This window comes from Nymphaea colorata, chromosome 1, assembly GCF_008831285.2.
Source record: "Nymphaea colorata isolate Beijing-Zhang1983 chromosome 1, ASM883128v2, whole genome shotgun sequence".
Classification (NCBI taxonomy): Eukaryota; Viridiplantae; Streptophyta; class Magnoliopsida; order Nymphaeales; family Nymphaeaceae; genus Nymphaea; species Nymphaea colorata.
The window spans coordinates 13,024,232-13,043,333 of record NC_045138.2 but is presented as its reverse complement, the minus strand read 5'-3'; the positions used below and the strand labels follow the sequence as shown (position 1 = coordinate 13,043,333).

The 19,102-nt window shown below is 39.9% G+C and overlaps 1 protein-coding gene across 13 annotated transcripts in view; it reads right to left on the bottom strand.

Moving 5' to 3' along the window:
- Nucleotides 1-19,102, bottom strand: part of LOC116245638 (sphingoid long-chain bases kinase 2, mitochondrial-like) — a 96,721-nt gene that overhangs the window by 70,104 nt on the left and 7,515 nt on the right. Inside the window, exons 4-5 of one of the 13 annotated variants that reach the window (XR_007573314.1) lie at nt 6,969-7,137; nt 4,391-4,802 (exon numbers count right to left, since the gene is read on the bottom strand). The exons of 5 other annotated variants lie outside the window; for them this stretch is intronic. Coding sequence is in view for 5 of the 8 variants with exons in the window: in XM_031617112.2 (XP_031472972.1) it covers nt 4,694-4,802 (109 nt within the window). In the remaining 3 variants the exon portion in view is untranslated. 7 more of the 13 variants (XR_007573316.1, XR_007573315.1, XM_050077713.1 and 4 more) reach the window with 7 other exon arrangements.

Below are 19,102 nucleotides of genomic sequence, written 5' to 3'. Positions count from 1 at the left end.
GCCTTTCCAAGTGTTATCAGATAACCCGAAAACTGCTTTAGATGTTAATGAGCATAAATTTATGTTTTTTATGAACCTTGGAATTCATTCCTTTCTATCGTGATTATTGTTGGTGTACTCACTGTTATTTTTGTCATATCTCTCTCTCTCTGCTGGACCACAGTTCAATTAGTTATTTGGGCAACACGACCAACCCATTCTCATTCTTTACCATCTAAAATGAAGCATCACTTTTCAGTTGAAAAACTTGCAGATGACGAAACTCAAAAATAGATTCTAATTTGTCATTTGATCGGAAGCCTTTGTTAAGGAAGCTGGTGCACGGATCAAAGCCTACAATAAGTTCAACTGATCTGATGAAGATGCTCCACTTGGGATGGAATGGCTGCATTTGTGTGCTGCTGATATCCAACAGTAATTGAATTCCAGATTTTTAATTATCATTTCATCAAACAAGTCTTTTCAATTCTGGAATCAAAAACTCCAGGCCATCAAACACAAAAGGAAACTGAAACCAGTCTTCAGCGGAAGAGCTACGCACAAAACATGGATTCCACAGAAACAAAAAAAAAAAAATCAGAAATACACGTAACCCGTTATCCATTCCACGGCAAGGAAAATTCAAAAACAAAAACCGAAGAGTTTCTAACGGACAGAGAATCTGACGGGACAGAAGCATAGCTTAAAAAAAAAACCAAAACAACAAAAAAAAAAGCCAAGGAACAATAAACTAAAAGATCCAACACAAACAGACTGAAATTCATTAAAATAGACCGCGACATCCATCGTTTGTAATCGAATCCTACCGCTGTGGCTGCTTCTCGCCGGTCGGAGATCTGCTGGGTGCCGGAAAAAGCACCGGTCCGACGGCAAGTACCACCTTTGTGGTTGCCGCTCACAGGAAATCGGTCAAGGGAGAAACGCCGGTGAGTCATTCCATCGGAATGGCGAGTTGGAAGTCGGAAATTTGCAAAACCCTAAAATGCCGACGAGTTTTCCTGTTTCGGCTGTTGGAAGTCGGAAATTTGCAAAACTCTAAAACCCTAAAATGCCCTTCAAGGTTTTATAAAATTTATTCCGCATCTACCATTAAATGTTTTTTAAAATTACAAATGATGCCACCGTCAGCCTCAAACGAAAGAAGCGTAAAAGAAGACGCGAAGAAAACGCGTTTTTTTTCGAGCGGACCGTTTTTTTAAAAAACGCGTTGCAAATTAAAATCTGGCGTTTTTTTAGTTTATTTTTAAAATACTGCGGTTTTGTGACTTTAAATTATCAAATTCTGAAATGAAATGGCGGATTATTCATTTGATAATCAGCTCTTGTGAGCATAAAAACTGTGTATTATCATGTCATTAAAACAAAGAAGCAATGCAAAGTAAAAAAATGCACTACTGTGATGCATGGTAAGAGGAGGTCTCTTCTGGAACGAAGAAATTCAATGTGCTAGAACTTTCATGCTTCTCACTGAAATTACATTGGTTTGAGGTGGGCATAGATTCATTAAAAAAAAGCACGCCATCCTGCTAATATTCAGTGTGGGAAAAAATAAAAAGAGCGAAAGCTTGGAGCTGGCACTATTTGACCTACAACTTATCATGGCAGCAACCAAAAATTTCTTCCAATCAATAAGCTTATACAAGGTGGCTTCGGTTCTGCATACAAACTATCACTTATATCCCTCTCTCACTCTCTCTCTCTCTCTCTCTCTCTCTCTCTCCCACACTTCTTTACATGTGTGTTTGTGTATATATATATAGATATAATTTGTGCTCCATTATTTATGATCGTCTGGCATGTGTCGCCAGATACCGTGCGCGGATGGTTCTCGGAAATCGAATTCCTAGAAAAACTCACAAGATTTAAAATATAGGTTAAAAGAATTTGTCAAAATCCGACAAATTGGATTGGATTCTATATGAATCCAAATCAACAGTTTTTATATTACTTTAAGTTTGTTAGAAATTAGAGAGACCTAAGAGATTGTCGGATTTTGAATTTTTCTTTCCTGATCACTTTTAGATTTGAGCCTTTTGGTTTATAAGTAGAGTCAGATTAAAAAATTGGCAGAAATCAGATTAATCCACTACTGAAAATGGCATAAAGGGTGATAAATAGTGGACTTCTCAAAGGCATGATGACATTGTCTCACACAGGCTATTTGAGGCTTATAAGAATTCAAGTGCTTCTAGTGGACAATCTGCTTGTTGGATTTCCAGTCATTGACGAAAAAGAAAAACAGATAATAAGTTTACATTTTGTGATTGAAAGGGTATGCAGGAATTAGCTGTCTATGGAGCTTATGAATGAAGTGAGGTTAATAGCAAAGCCAGCTTATAGGCTGTTGTATTGAAGAGGAAGGGAAGAGAAGAGAGGATTTTGGTCAATGAATACATGCCCAACAGAAGCCTCGACATATTCCTGTTTGGTTTGTTTCTCTTGCCTCTGTTCTCATGCCTTTGTTGCAATCACAATTAGGTGCTGTACTAGACATGATTTAAATGTAAAACAATGAGAATTAAGGTCAAGTAATTGGTTTTTTAAGTCAAATATTGGAAGCTGAGAAAGACAGCGACTGACCAATACACTAAATTAAATTTTACAGATCAAACAAGTTAAGAAAACCAAAAAAGGACAGCTTTCTGTCCATAATAAGTCCTAAAGTTAGTTATCATGTCTATTTTATAAACAAAAACGGTCTAAGCAATTGATAATATAACAAGCGAGAAGCACGTCCTACAAGTTTTGTCAAGTTCACAACTGTTGATTTTGAAGATAAAAATTGAACCTATATTAGTCACATGATGAATATTGTGCAAAACTTACTCTTTCCATTCAAATAATCCCAGAGTAAGAGTTCGTTTAATATTTGATCTGCCTGCCATGTGCAGATCCAGATAACAGGTTCCATTCATGAAGCAAACGGTACCTTTGAAATGCCTTCAATCTCGAATCGGAATGCCACTATACAACAATTGAAGTCCAGTCTGGTCAGCAATGATCCTACTTGTGTGCTTGACGCTTTCGAGCGTGACTGATTAGTCTTAGAAACTTGATCACCTCGCAGCATCCCCAGTAACCATATTGACAACGCTCTTCTTATTGCACCTCACACCAGTATCAACCGAACTAACATATGACAGTAGATTCAGCAGAAGAAAGTACGGCAGCACCAGTAAAGATGCATAAATTGCATTCTGAATATACAGGGTTGCATCTCAAATCTCCCCTGAGTTGAGACTCATGCGAACTTCATAAGCAAGAGATTTTACGTATATTGTTCTCACATCAACAATTTGACAGAATCATGAATGTAAACTAATGAGACCCTCAAGTCTGAAGTCGAGAACAACAAATATAATTGGAAAATCTGCTTTTGAAGACAAGATTTTACACCAGTCCTCTTTGGGCTGAAGATGTAGTGTTATACAAGGCTCGTTTATTCATTTGTTATTTAACTATCTGCTTAATTTCACTTGAACGTCAGTGCAATTACTTCAGACAGATCTGCACTCCCACAATCAATTAAATACCAGATGCAACGTTTCTTTTCTGCTGATTCAATTGAGATGCAACCTGTACTAAATTTCTTTAAATGTCTCGGCACACCTGTAAATGATCCCAAAGACTTCCCTGATTTCTAAACAAAACTGACAGACCCATGCCGTCATGTCTCGTGAATGTGAAAAAATATAATTACCAGAACTTACATCAAATTTGAACGGTAATAGGCATATTTGAAGGTATGGGAATCTTGTATTTAACAGCTTGAATTATATATAAAACAAAAGGTAAACGAAGCACTTCAAATTCAAGCTGATTCTTGTTAAACAACAACGGAAGACATGCTTGGCAAAAAACCACCGTTATAGCTCAATAGCGGCGACGAAGACTACCGGTATTTGTCTATACCGGTGCGTTTTTTCGACGCTATACTTTCTTATACCGATGATACTTTCCCCCGCTAAATCATACTTTTACCGGTGCTGGTCGTCGCCGTTGGAAGTGTTCACCGCTGTAGACCTATAACGGTGATATTAGCCACCGGTATACGTTATTAAAACTAATCATGCAAACCGGCTGAAAATACAGCCGGTGTTATTTGGAACGCACGCCCCAGTCCGTGAAGCGTGCACCTAAGGTGCCAGGCTGCCAGCCTACCTCTCTTCTCTCTCTCTCTCTCTGGTAATTTAACACATATATCTTTGATGCTAAAACACATTTATCTGTTTAATAAACTGTTTATGAAAAATCAACTTGACATGTTGATTTCTGCACTGTGCACTAGTGCACTCTTTCATACTCAGACTTCCTAATATCGGATAGTTTGTCATTCTAATTGGCTTCATTGTTCGAAAACTGCAGTCCACATTATTTCCTATTTCAATTGTTCAATTTCGTTTAGCATTGAAATTATGTTTATTTAAGTATGTAGAATCATGATCAGTTACCTCTACCTCTAGCTGACAAATGCAAAGCGCTTGGAGGAATTCATGTCGAACGTGGGATTTTCTGCGGGTGTTTCTCGTAATATGATTGCACATAAATGAAGGAAATGTTTTGAGGAATCGACCTCAGTTTGATGCCTGTGGTATTGCACCTGATCATTCCGCAACCAATGGAAGTTGGGACTTGCTTCTGAAGTGTGCACGAGCAATCCAACAACAACCACCATTCACCTTTGGCAGCTACATCATTTGCCATTCTTCATATTGCTGTCCAGAAGCATCTTGGTGTTTGCATGAAAAAACTCCCTCAAAATTGATTCCCTTAAATTCCCCTCTACGAAACAGAAAAGGTCCCTTGCAACAGACAAATTATGGATATCAAACCAAACATATAGTGACCATGAACCAGAGAGGTTTTTATAGAGACCAACATGAGTATGTCTAATATTTGAACAGAATGTGAACTAAGAACTCACTAAAGAATACAAGCCTTGCTCTCAACCAAACTAGTTCAGATGATTCCCTCTTCCCTTCTGGTTTATGTTACTATGTATGCACAAACCTCATGAACGAAGTTCTGCTAGGAAACCTAATAAGGATTAAGTAAGTCTCCAGCAAACTTAACCACCCAGATTTTCAATCCCTTTTGTACACATCTCTAAGACTCAGTCTGGGCCAAAAGCCCATCATTGATAAGCAAAATACAGCAATAGCAACCACAATCAAAGAAATGGAAGTTGCACTACTATTGATTTTAGAATGTCTCAATCGAAATAGAACCACCAACATAATCGATGGTTTGAAGACATATTATGGCCGAACACAACTAGCTGCATCAATTGGATTATGGTGGCCTATTCAATGAGCATCGTCAACTTATGGACTAACAGTTTTTTTTCAAAATCAAAGCCAGAAACTTACCAAGAGCAACATTATCCACGAGTTAATGTGAATGAATTATGAAACAAGATCAATGGTAAACTCTCATGCATCCTTCCAACTTCATCTTCCGTCAATGTTATAAATAACATATAACTACGAATGATCAGAGAGCTTCCATTACAGAGCTGCACATGGATCTAGAAGCGACTATGGTACAGGAAACGTCACATGACCAAAGTCAATGCATCATCTATCAAATGGATAAATAGAATACGTAGTTTACCTTGATCTATGATTTCAAAATTACAAAAACAAGAGATTTCTTAATTAAAAAGTTAAACATTAAACAAACAATTTAATATATATATATAAAAAAAAACCTTGTCATTGTAAACAGAGGTTCATGAATTGAAAAAGTTGAAAACAAATGCAACTGAATCTGAACGGGTTCTTGTTCCTGATAGTTGATTGAGATGTGGTTCATCATCAATCAACAGAATTTGGTTGATATTCAAGACACGCTTGAAACGTTGCCAAATTGCATAATGTAGGTTAGGTTCAAAGTTGCATATAAAAAATAGGAAAAAATTCCCTCCATGAACATCCATAACAAGTAAATGCTGCCTATGCTACTACGTATGCAAAGATCATTAGAAGAATCTGAATGACCAGTAAAATTCCTCTCAGTACTTAATAGTTATCGAAATAAATAAGTTCTTATTATGCATGATTACTCCTTGGAATCTTCAAATAACTTACTCATCAAATTTGAACTTCTATGAAATCTTTAATAACAAATATAGACCCAAATATACCCTGGAAGTTCTGTGTCAGTTTAGGTGAAGTCAGCCTATATTTTACCTTCCGCTTTAAATGCGTAATAAATGTCTTTCAGGAAGCTTAACATTCAACCTTAAAAACTTTAAAGAACATCAAGTGAATTGGACAATTTGTTGGTTGGCAGATGAGCATCTTGGACATCAACAGGGCAAGTTTAAGGGTGATAAACAGCTTTGAAGGGCGGGCATCTTGGATTGTTCTTGGTGGTCAAGCTTCGATGTGCGTGTGCGTGTCACATGAATGGTTTGATGATGATAAGCTACTTATGCTGAATTGGTTTTGACTTCAAGTATGAGTTATTAGTAGAGATGTTCACAAGCCGAGTTAGAGGGATAAAGAATATACTCTAACTCGTTAACATGTTATATCTAATACAATTAGTGGCACATAAGAATGTAGAGAGAAAAAAAAAAGAATAAAGAAAAACAGAAGGAAGGCTTCAGCGAAGAAATCTATATTGCAGCTGGTTGACAGAAGGAGAGCATATTTCATTGCAAAAAAGTGTAGGAGACAAATATCCGCTGCAATTTTGTGCAACAAACAACCATACATCCTTCAGAAAGCTTAACGATCGCGCCAATGCGCACAGATGAGAGATCGGAACCCTTAGGAGTTCTAGCTTTTCAAGGGACGCACAGCTTCCAACATACACACCACGTGTCGCATTTGAAAGACCTAACCAGGCCCTTCCAATGGATGAAAGATTAGACACAGACGCTAACAGAGAACGAGAGCGAGACGATACATAGAAACCTACAGGCTACAGAACTGGAAAGGCAATGTGTCATGGGGTCGTACCTTGGAAATTCAACCAACGAGAAAGGGATTGTCGATGTTCTTCTTTCTTCCATCATAGCATCTCGGAACCTCGACCTTCATCATCTTCATCTACATCGGTGTCTATCCCCAAATCCTCCCACATCTTTGTCGTTTGAACAATCGGAAGTACATATATGGAATTGATAGGCTGATAACAGGAATTGACAAATTTTAATTCGAGGAAACCAACCGCCGTTAACAAAAGGCCAATTGTGCACAAACATACTATGCCATATACACTGTTAGAATATGTTGCTGTGGGAACCGGATCCATTCCTGGACCCGGTTCTATGGGGCGCGGGTATCGAGGCGGGCTCGGTACCCTAGGCGGCTTCTCCTCTCTCCCTCTTTATATTGTCACTTGTGTTTAGTGTTGAATTAAGTGAAATATAATTTTCTCTCTCCTAGGGTTGCGGTGTGCCCCTAGGTCAGAGCCTCCCCGTGGTTTTTCACCTCTTTCTGAGGTTTTCCACGTAGATTGTGTGTTCGTTCTCCACTTTCTCTCTGTGTGGTTCGTGTTTCTACATGGTATCAGAGCCAGCGGAGTTGGAGAAGCGTTTTTTCCGAGGATCGTCAAGTTTTTTCGTCGCCCGACGCCGTTGAAGTTCCGGCGCCGCTGCTGCCCGTGTGACGTCGCCCTGCTTTGCCGCCGCTGTCCTTTGTTCCGCCGCCGCCGTCCTCTGTTCCGCCGCCGCCGTCCTCTGTTCCGCCGCCCTCTGTTACGCCTCCGCGGTCCTCCGTTCGTCCTGTTCTTTGTTTCTGCCACCGTGGGTGGCCTCTGTGTTGCGCCGTCGCCTGCTTTACGTTGCCTCTGCCTCATTCCCGCCGCCGTCGCCGCTGCCTCCTTCCCGACGCCGTTGCCTCATTCCCGCTGCTGTGCCTCTTGTTGCTGTGTGCTAGTTTGTGATGGCAGAAGCGATGGGGACTCAAAAAGATGCCGTTCTTGACACGGGCAGCGCCTCCAAGACTGAGAACGTGCCGATCCAGGTCACCTCCATCCGTCTGACCAAGGACAATTACCTATCTTGGTCTGCCGCTCTCGAGATTGGGATTACTAGCCGTGGGCGTCTCTCTTACATCACTGGCGACAAACCTGCGCCCATCAAATCTGATCCTCAATGGGCGACGTGGGCGTTGGAGGACAGCCAAGTGAAGGTGTGGATTATCAGCTCCGTGTCATCCGATATTCAGCCCCTCATTCTGCGGAAGCCGACCTCTTTTGATATGTGGACTGTGCTTGCAAAGATGTATGGTCGCAAGAAGAGACATTTGCGCACCTATCAGATTAAACGCAGTATTTACTCTCTGACACAGGGTGATTTGTCTGTTGCTGCCTTCTATGCTGCCCTGAAGACCAAGTGGGAGGAGTTAGATTATCATGTGACTGATGAGTGGACATGCGGTTCAGATCATTCCCTCTACTGGGAAAAGGAATGGATGGACCGTACGTTTCTGTTTCTGGGAGGCCTGCGGGATGAATTTGAGTCTATTCGTAGCCAGATTCTTAATGGTGATGAGATTCCGGGGATAGAGGAAGTATATGCTCGTGTTGAGTCTGAAGAACAACGTCGCCAGGTGATGCATCTTGACACCGGTCATGGTCCTTCTGCCTTTGTCAGCCGTGCCTCAGGGACTGGGCAGCGTCCTGCCCGACATTGCACTCATTGCCACAAGTTGGGGCATTCGGTGGATTTCTGTTGGGATCTTCATCCCGAGAAGAGACTGGTCAGAGGTCGTCCTCCCTCTGGCAAGCGTAGCCCTTCTGTGTCTGATTCCAGTCAGAGCAATTCTTCTAGTGGTGCAAAGTCCAAGTTGTCCCCTGCTCAACTCAAGGAGCTACAGGCATACATCAGCCGTCTATCTACTACCCCTGAGGAGTCCTCCACGTCTGAAGGGGCTCAGCTAGCCCAAGCTCTCGTTGCCTCGACTGATCAAGGTAACCCTTCTCTTGGTGATTGGATTGTTGATAGTGGAGCCACTCACCACATGACAGGGGACTCTAAACTCTTTCAAGAATATCAACTTTCTTCTGGCAAGCAACGCGTGTCTATGGCAGATGGGTCTTCTATCTCTGTGGCTGGGAAAGGGAGCTTGTCCCTGTTGAACAAATACCGTCTCCACAATGCCCTGCATGTTCCAAATATTCCTGTGAACTTACTCTCTGTCAGCAGTATTACTAAAGAATTAAACTGTAATCTGATTTTCTCTGCTGATCATTGTTCCCTGCAGGACTTGGTGACGGGGAAGAAGATTGGGATTGGTTCGGTTACTGATGGGCTCTACAGGCTGCCGGTACAAGTTGCTTCAGCATTGATTTCTGCCACGAGTGGTCACTTGTCTGGTGTGAACGATAGATCTACTGTTCTGCGATGGCACGAGCGTCTTGGACATCTACCCTTCCAGTTAATAAAGAAGTTGTTTCCTCATTTGTTTGCTTCTGTCTCAATTGACTCCTTCGCTTGTGAAGTGTGTCAATTGGCTAAACATGTCAGGGCTTCGTACCCTATTTCTTTGAATAAAACCACTCATCCGTTTGCCTTAGTTCATTCCGATGTTTGGGGTCCTTCTGGAGTACCCACGTGTGGTGGTTGTCACTATTTTTTGACGCTTATTGATGATTACTCTAGATGTACGTTCGTGTACTTGTTGCGAGAACGTAGTGAGGTTCCAGCAGTTGTGAAAAACTTTGTTGCCTTTGTTGAGACTCAATTCCATACTACTGTTCAAGCTTTCCGTACGGATAATGCAAGGGAATATGTCTCCCAATCCCTTGATGAATTCTTGAAAGGCAAGGGGATTGTTCATGAAACCTCTTGTAGTTATACCCCTCCTCAAAATGGTATAGCTGAACGTAAAAATCGTCATCTATTGAATGTTACCCGGGCCATTATGTTCCAACGTCATGTCCCGAAGCGGTATTGGGGTGATGCACTTCTCACTAGTGCACATCTCATTAACCGTATGCCTACTAGGGTGTTGGATGGTCAGTCTCCTTATTCTACCCTGTGGCCTCTTACTCCTCGTGTCTTTGGGTGCAGTTGTTTTGTGCATAATCATAGCCCTACTCTCAAAAAACTTGATCCCCGGTCTATTAAAGGAGTTTTCCTGGGGTACTCTTCCACTCAGAAGGGGTATAAATGTGTGGATCCCACTACTTCCAAAGTGTATGTTTCGAGGGATGTCACATTTCATGAACATGAGTCGTATTTTTCGGTGAATCCTCTTCAGGGGGAGTGTCTTGGGAACAAAGGGGAAGAGTATTCCTCTAATCAGCTAATTCAGTTTATGGAGTTTTTGGATTACAAGGTTAGTCCCAGTGTGATTGACACGGTCACGGTCAGTAATGAGAAGGGCAGCCATATGGAAGGGGTCACGGTGGATGCTCAGCCCATTGTTGCCCGGGATCACTTGTTTGGCCAGGTTTATGTCAGAAAGGAGAAAGCTACAGTGGAAGATGTTGGTGATGAGGATAGAACCAATCCCAATCCTGTGATCTCCCCGGATGACCCAAGTCCATCGAATGAAGAGCTCCCCATTGCTGTGCGCAAAGGCACCAGGTCATGTACTTCTCACCCTATTCAGAGATTTGTTTCTTATGCTAAGCTCAGTACAAATTACAAATGTTTTATCACAACCTTATCCAAAGTTGTTATTCCCAGGTCGGTGGATGATGCTAAGGATGATCCCAAGTGGTTACATGCTATGACAGAGGAGATGGGTGCGTTAGCTAAGAACAAAACATGGGAAGTTGTTGATATTCCTAAGGGGACACACCTAGTTGGCTCTAAGTGGGTTTACAACGTGAAGTACAAACCTGATGGCACTGTAGATCGATATAAAGCTCGTTTGGTTGCAAAGGGGTTCAGTCAGAAGTATGGAATCGACTATCTTGAGACCTTTGCCCCTGTTGCAAAGTTGAAGACCGTGAGGGTTATTCTTGCTCTTGCTGTGCACAGGAAGTGGCGCATGGACCAGCTTGATGTTAAAAATGCGTTCTTGAACGGCCATCTGGAGGAAGAAGTCTATATGAGCATGCCTCCCGGGTATGTTCAAGAGGGAAAATGTTGTCACCTCAAGAAAGCTTTGTATGGCTTGAAGCAGTCGCCTAGAGCTTGGTTTGAGAGACTAAGGATCGTTATGAAGTCTACTGGGTACAAGCAAGGAAATGGAGATCATACCCTATTCATAAAGCAGAGAGGTGGTCTGGTGAGTCTTCTCCTTGTCTACGTTGATGATATGATTGTCACTGGCAGTGACGAAGAAGAAAACAGAAAGATGAAGGAGAGATTAGCTAAGGAATTCGACCTCAAGGATCTGGGTAAGCTGAGATACTTTCTGGGGATAGAGATTGCTCGATCAGAGACAGGGCTGGTTATGAATCAAAGGAAGTACACTCTTGACTTACTAAAGGAGACAGGCAAACTTGGTTGTAGGCCCTATCTTACTCCTATAGAGTCGGGAACTAAGATAAGTATCAAGACGGGCACTATTCTGGATGAGGAAGGAAAAGGGCGATATCAGAGGCTAGTAGGTAAGCTTATCTATCTTACTCTAACTCGCCCTGATATCACGTATGCAGTAAATGTGCTAAGTCAATTTATGCATGCTCCCACGGATTGTCACTGGAAGAGTGCAGAAAGAGTGCTGGGATATCTAAAGAATGACCCAGGAAAAGGACTGTTGTATACTCGACAGGACAAACTTACCATTGAGGGCTACTCAGATGCAGATTGGGCAGGTTGCACTGACACAAGGAGGTCTACTACAGGGTATTGTATCTTTCTTGGAGGTAACCTAGTTGTTTGGAGAAGTAAGAGGCAAGAAGTATGTTCGAGGTCTAGTGCGGAGGCTGAGTACAGGGCTGTTGCAATGGGGGTTACAGAGATGCTGTGGCTGAAGATTCTTTTGACTGATATTGGTGTGGAACTGGGAGATAAAATGAAGATGTACTGTGACAACAAGTCTGCGATTAATCTTGCCAATAATCCAGTTCTACATGACAGGACCAAACATGTGGAGATTGACCGTCATTTTATCCGGGAACGCATTGACTCAAAGGAGCTGATTCTGCCATATATGAAGTCTGAAGATCAAGTTGCAGACGTCCTAACTAAAGGGCTTTGTACTTCTTCATTCGAAAAGAATGTTAGCAAGCTTGGCATGTTTGACATGTATGCTAAGCTTGAGGGGGAGTGTTAGAATATGTTGCTGTGGGAACCGGATCCATTCCTGGACCCGGTTCTATGGGGTGCGGGTACCGAGGTGGGCTCGGTACCCTAGGCGGCTTCTCCTCTCTCCCTCTTTATATTGTCACTTGTGTTTAGTGTTGAATTAAGTGAAATATAATTTTCTCTCTCCTAGGGTTGCGGTGTGCCCCTAGGTCAGAGCCTCCCCGTGGTTTTTCACCTCTTTCTGAGGTTTTCCACGTAGATTGTGTGTTCGTTCTCCACTTTCTCTCTGTGTGGTTCGTGTTTCTACATACACCATTTGCACCGTTTGCGTTATCGATTTGCACTTTCATTCTGGAAACCATATTGCCATTCCAAACATCGGCATCCATTCAATTTAATTTGAAATAATGATCCCAAGTTCTTGTTATAAAGCAAATAGACAGATGCGACGTGGTTCTGCAGCTAATTTCGGTCAATCTGGATAAATGCCAGAAAGGAGACGACGAAAATGAAAAAACACAAATTCAGAACCAGAAAAGATTCGTGAATGAAATAACAAAAACCCAACCATTACACCGAACTCCGTGAATCAAATGTAAAGTTACCGGTAATTGAGATAGAGAGGAGATTAGAAAGAAACAGAAAATAGGCAAGTTTGAGCCACATTACCTCAATCTTGTGAATCTGATTCTGCTTGGCATTTAGTGAAGCAAATCTTTGTTGGAAAAAAAATTGTTTCATCGAGATAGAAATCTAGATTTGAGAAAGAGAGGGAGTTGTGACGATTGATCGTGAGAGAGGGCAAGCAATGGAGTGTAAGGGGGGGGGAGAGAGAGACAGCGGAGGATTTAGGGTTCGAAAAGAAACGAAAGAAAGATGCCGCAAGGATTTATGGTGAACAGCGGTGTTTTCAGAAGTGTAAGAACTTCTAATAGCTGGATTTAGGACGGGCCCGTTCTAGATCTAATGTCTATTGTAGTGAACCTTCGGCCCGAGCATGGAGAAGCTCAATTCCTAGTTATTTTTGCGGACTAGTATATTTTTTTTCTGTTGGGCAATGAGTTACTCTGTTTGTTTGTTCTCTGTTACTTTTTCTGCAAAACTTGATAATCAAAACATCGCAAAGTTAAGTAGACCTCATCTCAAAATGCAAAACCAACAGCACCACTTAATCTAAACTAATTGATAATGTCAAACCAAATCTCGAAAAAGAAGATAACGAAAGAGAAGGGAAATTAGCTGCCCAGATTCAAGAAGAAATTAAGAAATAGTCAGATAGGACGTAGGACGCTACACTTTGGTCCATATGTGCATGCATCCTTTCGAAATAACAAGAAAAAGAAAGGTTTTTTTTTTTAAAAAAAAGAAAAATTGGTTGTAAAAAAGGTACATAAATAAAGGGAAAATTTTCTTAACTAGAAGAGCAGGGGCTTGGGTCATGCTATGGAGGATGAGAAGCATCGTCTCAAGAAAAACACAGAAAGTCAACAAAAACATGTGTAATTGGCTTAAAGCTATCCATGCATCAACTTTGGGGCATCTGATAATTCATATTTGAAATTCATGAATGTGACGTGGATTTAATGTTGCATGTCTTTGCTGATGTGATAAGATTTCTTGTAAAATCCATGATTCATCAAACTAGATTCAACTTGAAATACTTTGATATTAAGAAAAGGTGTGATGCAAGATTGGAGGGGGGAAGTCTGATATTAAATTCACAGTTCTCAAAACCTTTAGAATTTTAGATCAAATACAACCAAATGCTCCCTTACAGACATGAAGGCAACTGATTGCCTCATGTCTAAAATCCGACAGGTGATGTGAAATTTTGAAATTTTAGATCTCAAGATTTTAAATCATTGATTGTAACAAGGACTTGAAATTCAATTGAAATTAAGACCCAAAAATTACATTGTGAACATAGAAGGTTGCATCTTGAATCCTCCCAGAGTTGAGAATCGTGCCAACTTGAGGAACAAGAGATTTTACATTTATGGTTCTCACATCAAAAATTTGCCAGAATCATGAACGTAAGCTATTGCGACCGTGAAATCCGAAGTCTAGAAGGAAAATCTGCTTGTAAAGACCAAATTTTTGCCTCATGTCTAAAATCCGACAGGTGATGTGAAATTTTGAAATTTTAGATCTCAAGATTTTAAATCATTGATTGTAACAAGGACTTGAAATTCAATTGAAATTAAGACGCAAAAATTACATTGTGAACATAGAAGGTTGCATCTTGAATCCTCCCAGAGTTGAGAATAGTGCCAACTTGAGGAACAAGAGATTTTACATTTATGGTTCTCACATCAAAAATTTCCCAGAATCATGTAGCCTAACCTTGAAATTAACTTCAAAGTGCTCTTCAGACGAGTTTTCTGTGACTGGTTGGAAATGGGTCATCAACAAGGTGTGCCTCAGGAGATTAAGAAAGGTACTCATCATTCTTGAAGGCTGAGCAATCTCTTCACTTATCTTTAAAGGTTTGGAAATGCCTAAATTGTGATATATGCCCCTCTACCTGCTTAGTACTCCGAGGAACATGTGATCCTACTTTCACAGAGAATGCGTCATTCATTTCTTTTCAGATTTATTATAGGCTTCCGTCTCGTTCCCCCTCCGACAGATACAATGCTTGTAACCATTCGGTCACCTACATGCCCCCTCTCCAATTCTGCCTGGATCATTCTTAACTCTGTCTCCCTTTTATCAACAATGCCTATTGCCTGTTCAAGCTACCATGACAGCTGCAAAGATCTTAAGGTGCAACCCCTCCTAAAAGCTTAAAGCTTGGGGCTGCAAAGATCTTAAGGTGCAACCCCTCCTAAAAGCTTAAAGCTTGGGGCTGCAAAGATCTTAAGGTGCAACCCCTCCTAAAAGCTTAAAGCTTGGGGTAATATTGATGCAACACTGCTAGCAGGAATGTGACTCTCCGGTCTTTTTTTTTCTCTACCCACAAGCATGTTTTAAAAAATTGATACCCAATGGTAGCATCTTTAGAGAGTTCAGCCTGCCCCATTGGAACTACTTTGTCTCGCATAGTTCCAGATATAGCTATGGTAAGATGGACTCCCCATTGGAACTACTTTGTCTCGCATAGTTCCAGCTATAGCTATGGTAAGAAGGACTCTAACAAGCTGTTCATAGTTGGACAATCGGCTCTTGTACTAAGTAAACAGCCAAAATTATCAAGCTCCCCTAACTGCACCAATGCCTTCCAGAGTTGACACCTTGAGGACACGTTAAGGTTTGAGGGAAGGGTGATTGATAGTCCCCCTGATATGAAGTCTTGAAATGTAAATGACGATAATATAGTATGACTAAGAGTAGGGGATATAGTAGAAGGAAAGCGAGAGAAGCTACCAAAGTTCTTTGAAACCAAAATTATGTATGCATGAAATCTACTGGAGAGGAAGTGTGCATGCACAAGACTCCAACCATGGACATAAAATTGATTCATATGCAAAGCAAAGCACTAACTTTTTATTAGAAAGAGAAATTTATGTTTTCTGCGCAATGATTTGAAAAAGTTAGAAAGTCTATATAACACTCCAAAAGAAAATAAAATAAACCGCAAAATGGAGAAAAAATCTGCATTACACACTGCATATATGCCTAAGCTATATATGCCTAAGCTATTAGATGATCCAACTTTGGAACCTATAGAATAGAAGTCTGATTTTAAGTTGCATTTTAAACTTATATATGTGATACGGATTAGAGGTCTCATCCAATCCGGTTTGGGATGTTGGATTTGGGATTTCGACCAATGGTCAAGATCAAAGGTCTCACCTGATCTGGTCAGGGATGTTGGATTCAAGATTTTGAATATATATATGATACGGATTAGAGGTCTCATCCAATCCGATTTGGGATGTTGGATTTGGAATTTCGAAAAAACGGTCAAGATCAGAGGTCTCACCTGATCCGGTCTGGGATGTTGGACTCAAGATTTTGAACAACCAGCTGGAACATAGATCTCACCCTATCCGGTCTAAGATGTCGAATGTATATTTTTAATCTGGATGTGAATTTTAAAATATTAACCCCAGTCTAGACCATGTTTAAAATCGCTTTGAGTATACATACAATCCAATGGAATTTAGAAACCTAAAAGTTGAAAGGTGCATTTACAAACTTGAGAATTTAGCAATGATTTAAGAGAAGTACCAAATCAAATCCAAAAAAATTGAAGATCTCTGGTGAAATTGAGAAAATTCTAAGAAAATCAATAATAAGAATTTGAAGTCAATTTACAAAATTTTGGAAAACTTAGAGAGTGGTTTCAAAGATTTATAAAACAGGAAACGATTTCAAAGATTCATAAACCATTTGTATCGGTTCTATGACGTTTGATTTAGGGTTTGCATCTAAGAAATAGATCAGAGGTCTAATCTGATCTGGTATGAGGTGTTGAATTAGGGATTCGGAGCTAATGTTTGAATCAGAGGTCAGCACTGATCCGGTCTAGAATGTTGCATGCAGGATTTAGACCAAAGCTTCTGATTGGAGGTCTAGTTGATTGGATTTTGAACTTTAAAACTCGAACCTCCACTTTACACCACGCTTAAAATCATTTGAAAAATTCATTCAATCCACTATAACCAACAAACATCAAAATGAAAAAGTGCATTGAAAAACTTTGAGAATTTGACAAGCATTTAGGAAATATTTTAAATCAAATACAAGGAATTGAGAAGATTCGATGATCTATATAGACAAAGTAATATTCTTCAAGTGATTTCAAAAACTCCTAAGGGATGTTAAAAGAATTTACAGGAAATCAAAAAGCCACCCATCCGTTTCATGTGACCAAATATATGAGACGGGATTTGAAATTTTGATATAAGAGATAGATGAGAGGTTCGATCTAGTCCGGCTTGCCAAATGGAATTTGGGATAACATCCTAAGATTTAAAATAGAAGTCTCATTTTAAATGGTCTAGGACGTTGGATTTTAAACTTATATATGTGATACGGATTAGAGGTCTCATCCAATCCGGTTTGGGATGTTGGATTTGGGATTTCGACCAATGGTCAAGATCAGAGGTCTCACCTGATCTGGTCAGGGATGTTGGATTCAAGATTTTGAATATATATATGATATGGATTAGAGGTCTCATCCAATCCGGTTTGGGATGTTGGATTTGGAATTTCGAAAAAACGGTCAAGATCAGAGGTCTCACCTGATCCGGTCTGGGATGTTGGACTCAAAATTTTGAACAACCAGCTGGAACATAGATCTCACCTTATCCGGTCTAAGATGTCGAATGTATATTTTTAATGTGGATGTGAATTTTAAAATATTAGCCCCAGTCTAGACCACGTTTAAAATCGTTTCGAGTATACATACGATCCAATGGAATTTAGAAACCTAAAAGTTGAAAGGTACATTTACAAACTTGAGAATTTAGCAATGATTTAAGAGAAGTGCGAAATCAAATCCAATAAAATTGAAGATCTCTGGTGAAATTGAGAAAATTCCAAGAAAATCAATAATAAGAATTTGAAGTCAATTTACAAAATTTTGGAAAACTTAGAGAGTGGTTTCAAAGATTTATAAAACAGGAAACGATTTCAAAGATTCATAAACCATTTGTATCGGTTCTATGACGTTTGATTTAGGGTTTGCATCTAAGAAATAGATCAGAGGTCTAATCTGATCTGGTATGAGGTGTTGAATTAGGGATTCGGAGCTAATGTTTGAATCAGAGGTCAGCACTGATCCGGTCTAGCATGTTGCATGCAGGATTTAGACCAAAGCTTCTGATTGGAGGTCTAGTTGATTGGATTTTGAACTTTAAAACTCGAACCTCCACTTTACACCATGCTTAAAATCATTTTAAAAATTCATTCAATCCACTATAACCAACAAACATCAAAATGGAAAAGTGCATTGAAAAACTTTGATAATTTGACAAGCATTTATGAAATATTTTAAATCAAATACAAGGAATTGAGAAGATTCGATGATCTATATAGACAAAGTAATATTCTTCAAGTGATTTCAAAAACTCCTAAGGGATGTTAAAAGAATTTACAGGAAATCAAAAAGCCACCCATCCGTTTCATGTGACCAAATATATGAGACGGGATTTGAAATTTTGATATAAGAGATAGATGAGAGGTTCGATCTAGTCCGGCTTGCCAAATGGAATTTGGGATAACATCCTAAGATTTAAAATAGAAGTCTCATTTTAAATGGTCTAGGACGTTGGATTTTAAACTTATATATGTGATACGGATTAGAGGTCTCATCCAATCCGGTTTGGGATGTTGGATTTGGGATTTCGACCAATGGTCAAGATCAGAGGTCTCACCTGATCTGGTCTGGGATGTTGGATTCAAGATTTTGAATATATATATGATATGGATTAGAGGTCTCATCCAATCCGGTTTGGGATGTTGGATTTGGAATTTCGAAAAAACGGTCAAGATCAGAGGTCTCACCTGATCCGGTCTGGGATGTTGGACTCAAAATTTTGAACAACCAGCTGGAACATAGATCTCACCTTATCCGGTCTAAGATGTCGAATGTATATTTTTAATGTGGATGTGAATTTTAAAATATTAGCCCCAGTCTAGACCACGTTTAAAATCGTTTCGAGTATACATACGATCCAATGGAATTTAGAAACCTAAAAGTTGAAAGGTACATTTACAAACTTGAGAATTTAGCAATGATTTAAGAGAAGTGCGAAATCAAATCCAATAAAATTGAAGATCTCTGGTGAAATTGAGAAAATTCCAAGAAAATCAATAATAAGAATTTGAAGTCAATTTACAAAATTTTGGAAAACTTAGAGAGTGGTTTCAAAGATTTATAAAACAGGAAACGATTTCAAAGATTCATAAACCATTTGTATCGGTTCTATGACGTTTGATTTAGGGTTTGCATCTAAGAAATAGATCAGATGTCTAATCTGATCTGGTATGAGG